This window comes from Piliocolobus tephrosceles, chromosome 11, assembly GCF_002776525.5.
Source record: "Piliocolobus tephrosceles isolate RC106 chromosome 11, ASM277652v3, whole genome shotgun sequence".
In the NCBI taxonomy this organism is placed as follows: Eukaryota; Metazoa; Chordata; class Mammalia; order Primates; family Cercopithecidae; genus Piliocolobus; species Piliocolobus tephrosceles.
In genome coordinates, this window is record NC_045444.1 from 127,897,647 (window position 1) to 127,902,778 (window position 5,132).

At 58.4% G+C, this 5,132-nt stretch overlaps 1 protein-coding gene across 2 annotated transcripts in view; it reads right to left on the bottom strand.

Moving 5' to 3' along the window:
* Nucleotides 1–2,393: 2,393 nt before the first annotated feature.
* Nucleotides 2,394–5,132, bottom strand: part of LOC116418967 (protein FAM240C) — an 8,677-nt gene continuing 5,938 nt past the window's right edge. The window contains exon 3 of one of the 2 annotated variants that reach the window (XR_004229198.1): nt 2,394–2,749. Coding sequence is in view for 1 of the 2 variants with exons in the window: in XM_031936408.1 (XP_031792268.1) it covers nt 2,623–2,749 (127 nt within the window). In the remaining variant the exon portion in view is untranslated. The remainder of the gene's footprint in view (nt 2,750–5,132) is intronic. The other variant, XM_031936408.1, reaches the window with a different exon arrangement.

A 5,132-nucleotide genomic window follows, 5' to 3' on the forward strand; every position in this document is an offset into this window, starting at 1 on the left:
CGCACACCGGCAGCTCCTCAGTCCCTCGCCCTCCCAAGTCCGGCAGTTCTGGAGCACGGGAAGCTCTCTAGGGGCTGCTGGGCAGCAGGACCTGGTCTGAGTTTGACTGAGTCTGCCCAGGTCTTCGCATGCCTGAGTGTGAGCGTGTCTGAGTCGTACCACAGAAACATTAAAATGCTTGGTGACAGGTGTTAGGAGACTTCTGGGATCTGCACTGCAGCACTTTTCTAAAACTGGGAATATTCTGAGTCTCAGAGCTTGTCTGGGTGAGGAATCCCGGGGCCCGATTCTAGACAGGAACCTGAGGCACCAGCAGCAAAGCACGTGGCCGTAGCCCAGCCTTGGAGCCCCAAGCAGCTCGGGCGGGAGTGCGCCGCGCCCTCCTGCCTTCCCAACCCAGTCGCAGTTACGAAAAAGGAACAGTGCACGATTCCAAAGTTATATTTAAATGCCAACTGCATTGAATTTGGCAACATTTGACAGGAGTTATGGAAAGCCTTTCAGAGATTTAGCAGGACAAAAACAAACTAGCAAGCGAGCACTGTTGGGTGCTTTAAAAGTAAACAGGCTTGAGCATGGTGTTTGTTTTAGAAAGTTGACGAACGAGCCTTGCAGGTGGGTCATAGGAGTGCCTGTAATTACTGGGTATTCAGCCAAGATCCCCTCTGGTCTGTGCCTCATAAAAAGAAGGCGTATTCCGCGGAAATTCAGCTCCTGGAGCTAAGATTTCAGAAATGCCCTCTGTGCACCAGGTGAATTGCAAAGGGGCAAGGTGTGAGGAGGGATTCCAGGCTCAGGGCCCCGGGGGCTGGTGTCCCTCTCCTCTCCCGGAAAGCTGGCCCAGCCATCCCTCTTCCCCTTGCCCCTCTCCCACCCTCCCTGGTCTCCTTCTCTCCCTGTCTCTCTCCTGCACTGGGCGCCTTCCAGCTTTGGGAGCAGGGCCCAGCTTTGCCTGAGGATTAACGACAGAGAGAGTGAAGATGTGGCTGGCAGACTGCCCGCTGACCCTGTGGCTGGGGCCTCTACTGTCAATGGGAAGGTGACTGCATCGTTGGAGAGTAATGGGGTCATGAGGCAAGCAGGAGGGGGTGGTTGCTCTGGAAGGTTCTGCCGGGCCAAACTGTGATGAAGATTACAGCACGAATACGCCCTTCCATCCTCCAAAGGTCCAGTGACACCTCAGTTTATTACGGTGTTGACAGTAGTAGTGTTCTAAGGATATCATCAGATAAAATCACTCCTCCGCAGCCTGGGGCTTTGCAAAGATTAGCGAGTGGTTTTTGTTCATGAACCATCTTCAGGGCTGTCAGTCGCCTCCCTCCCTCCCTGTGAATCCCCGAGTCACCAGCGGTGAGGGTGGGGCCCAGTGCTGACCTGTGACCCCAGCCCTGGACATCTCCATGGCCGGTGTCACGTGGGCCCTGGCTGCGTTTCTGCCCACTGACTGGCAGGCCAGGCCCCCAGGCTTTGTGTCAGGTTCCGATCCTTCTTTCCGCACGTGCTGTCTGTCCAGTAGTTCATGGTCAGCCCCAGAAATGCACACTCGAGATGGCGTGGGCCTGCGCAGAACCTGCACGTGGTACAGCAGGGACCTGGCTACGCTATCCTCTGGTTAGTGCTTCGTTGGGTTACCCGTGACCGGTAAAGCTGGGGCTAATTTCCTTGTCTTTGACAACATGACCAGAGGGTCCAAACAAAACAGAACCCGAACCCCATAAACATCTTCGACCGTGAGATTCCACGGCAGCCCCAGCCAGCCGAGGCCCCAGCACTTCTGTTTTCTGAGGGCTGATCCCTGCAGCTGTAAAATAGTGCACCCAAGGTGCAGGGTGCGGGTACAGGAGTCAGAACTGGCCTCGGCTGCAGCCAGCACCCTCCTGTGTCCAGGAGACCACCCCAGGTTCTTGATCGTCTGGCCTCTGGGCAGTGTGGCGGCCCCTCTCCCTCCCTCCGAGCTGTGCAGCGTGGTTGCAGCCTGCGGTGGGGCTCCCAGGGCCCGTGCCGAGCACTAGGAGGTGAATCCCGGCTCCAACAGCCCCCGTGGCCTTGGGAGATGCTGCCCGTTCTAAACCTGAACTTTTTCAACTGTAAAAATGAGGATGTTTAATTTTCTGAGATGTCTCAGGTACTAAATATGAAATAAAGGAATTTTGGAAAAGGATAAAGCTTTATGCAGTATAAGGCATGTCCTGAAGTTGAAGCTTATGTACATATTTTGGTCAAAGGTGAAATAAAATTGCATTTAAATCTGCAAATCGGAGGTGGTCAGGCAGTGGAAGAGTTCCCTGAGATGCAGTGGTTTCTTTACATGGCTTGTTGCAAGTTTGTAACATCATGGCAAGTGTTTACTACATATACATCTTAAAGATAGGAAGAAAATTTAGCAGGAAACATTCAATCCAATTGACTTAGGTTTTATTGGGCACCGGTTATATGCTAGAGAACCTGGGACTCTGCTGCAGTGTGGACCCTGAGGTGGGGTTATTATGGGGTCAGTGTAGTGCGGGCCATTTCCACGATGAAGATCCTGTGAACTCTGGCGTGGGTGCTTGGACCCCACGTGTGGTGTTCTTTCTTCATGACCCTCCGGAAGCTCACGCAGAGCCTGGAGCTCGCAGGCCCTCAGGCCGCCATCTTGTCCTTGGTGTGGAGGGGCTCAGCGACCTCCGAGACCCTGTCTGGGCACCTCTCTGGGCCCTGCAGCATCTTGTTCCTCACCTCCAGCTGCTCAGCCCATCCCATGCGGAGCCTGGGGCAGGGTGACAATTTCGTCATTGTGAGTCAAGCTCTTGGGACTGAGTGACTGCCAAGCCCGTGTCTCTCAGCACCTGGACACCTGTGAGAGCCGGAGTATGACACTCGCCGCTGGGGGGGTGTCACCGTGTCCCTGCCCAGCCGGCAGCTGTGACCTTGCTGGGTCTCCCAGGGCCCTGGTTGGCCTTGGCTCAGGCTGCTGCCCAGTGGGGGGTCTCACTCAGGACCCTCCTCACAGGATAGGAAAAATGCCTGCCCCAGGAAGCAGCCTGGGCCCCCACTTCTGGAAGCTTCCAAGCCCCAGAGAGACTGCACCTGAGCTCCAGCTCTTGCAGCCTCTGTCTCTGCTCTGCTCACCAAGTGGCAGGTGCCCTCACAGGACGGGGCGGCCTCTGTGGCTGCCTGAGGCCTGCCTGCCTCCCTTTACCCTGCCCGGTTGCCTGTGGGTGTCCACTTCCTTCTCGCTTGCCGGCCCGCCTCACCTGCCTAGCCCGGCCACAGTGGACGGTGATATGTTGTGATCTCAGCCCCACGCAATGGGGGGGACCTGGCAGCAGGAATGGCCTGGTCAAAGTGGTCCAGGCTCCCCGAGACCTGGGCAGATCCCCACCTGCCCGCGGCTGCCGCTTCCTTCAGCCTCAGGTGTTTTTGGCTTTAGATGTTGGAGAGTGGGGTGGGTGCCCGGCTCCAGCCAAGGGTGAGCTGTGTCCACGAGGACACTTGTCCCAGATGCCCAGGACCCAGGTGACCATGGCGCTGCTGAGTGGCAGGCGGTGTAGCCCGGATGGCTGGGCCCCACGGTGATGGTCCCGAGCGACAGCTACATTCACCCTTGTCAGGCCATGGCTGCTGACTGGCGGGGCCCAGGACAGCTCCGTGCTTGAGGGGTCAGCTGGGCAGGGTGTCAGCAGCTGCTGCTGTCCCACAGACTTGGTGCCTCCGGGCCTGGAGTCCTCGGCCCTCACGGCCAGCCGCCCATCCCAGAGAGGCTGCCAGGACAGCCGAGCCCGTGGTGATGGAAGCAGCGGCCTCTGTCCCTGGTGTCCCGAGCCAGGGGCTGTGGATGGCCAGTCTCCCACATGAGCCAGCTCCTCTCTCACGGCAGCTTCCCAGGGTGGGCCTGGCCCATGGGCTCACCTACGGGACCCTCTCAGCTTTCTGGGCTTCATGCAGGGAGGAAAGTTAGGCTACTCTCTAACGGGAACCCTAAGAGTGACCTTAAAAGTGGTGGTTGGCCTCGTGGCCTGGGGAGAACTGGGCTATGTGAGTGGATGGAGGGTGTTGTGCAAATGGAGGCTCCGCCGGCCCTTGAGAGAACCCAGTGCCTGCCTGGGACACCAGCCTCCCCCTTGGGGGCCGGAGGAGGCAGCGCAGACACAGTCCCAGGGCCTGAGCCCACTCTTGGGACCTGCACCTGGGCAATGGCCAGAGGACACCAGGGTACATGGCACATGCAGGCACATGCAGAGGCACGCGGAGGCACATGCAGGCACACGTCCAGGAAGCACAGGGCAGGGTCGGTCGAGGCAGGGCCTGTGGGGCAGGCACTTGGCGGCGGGAGGCCTCTCCTCCTCCTCCATCTGCCGAGTGCCTGCCTGGTGCTGGGCTCTGTGCTGGGTCCATGTCTGTAGTTGGGTAGCTGGTGAGTGTGGAGGGGCACCCTCAGGCTCTGGGGGCCGCCTCAGGCTGAGGAAGGGGCACCACGGCTCTCTTGCTTGGGGCTTGAGCACCAAGGGCTGCCTGGAGCCTCTGGAAGCACCTGCTGTGTGCCGGCCAGTGTCTTGCAGCAAATGAGGAGCTCCGCTCCCCATCCAGCTGTCCCTGAGCAGTGGCTACACCCTGGGTCAGCTCAGGGTCACCCACTCAGCACCCATAGACCCCTGGGCTTGGCCCTGGGAGAGAAGGGCGTGCTGGCTTCGTATCTGCCTTCCTGAGCATGTCTGCTAGGAGGAGGAAGGGCACAAGTACGGATACTTCACTCAAGGGCAGTGACCTCAGAAAAACAAGCCAGAGAAAGACATTTCCTTCTGGAAAAGTTCCTGTGATCCTGGATGGGGTGTCAGGGAGATGGCAGGGGGAGGGTGTGTGTTGGGTTGTGGGTGAAAGGATTGGGTGAAGGGATGTGAGTTTTGGGATGTTGGTGAAGGGGGTGTGGGTGTTGGGGTGTATGTGTTGGGGTGTGGGTGAAGGGGGTGTGGGTGAAGGGGGTATGGATGAAGTGGGTGTGTGTGTTGGGGTGTGGGTGTTGGGGTGTGGGTGAAGGGCATGTGGGTGTTGGGGTGTGTTGAGGTGTGGGTGAAGGGGGTGTGGGTGTTGGGATATGTGTGTTGGGGAGTGGGTGAAGAGGGTGTGTGTGTTGGGGTGTGGGTATTGGGGTG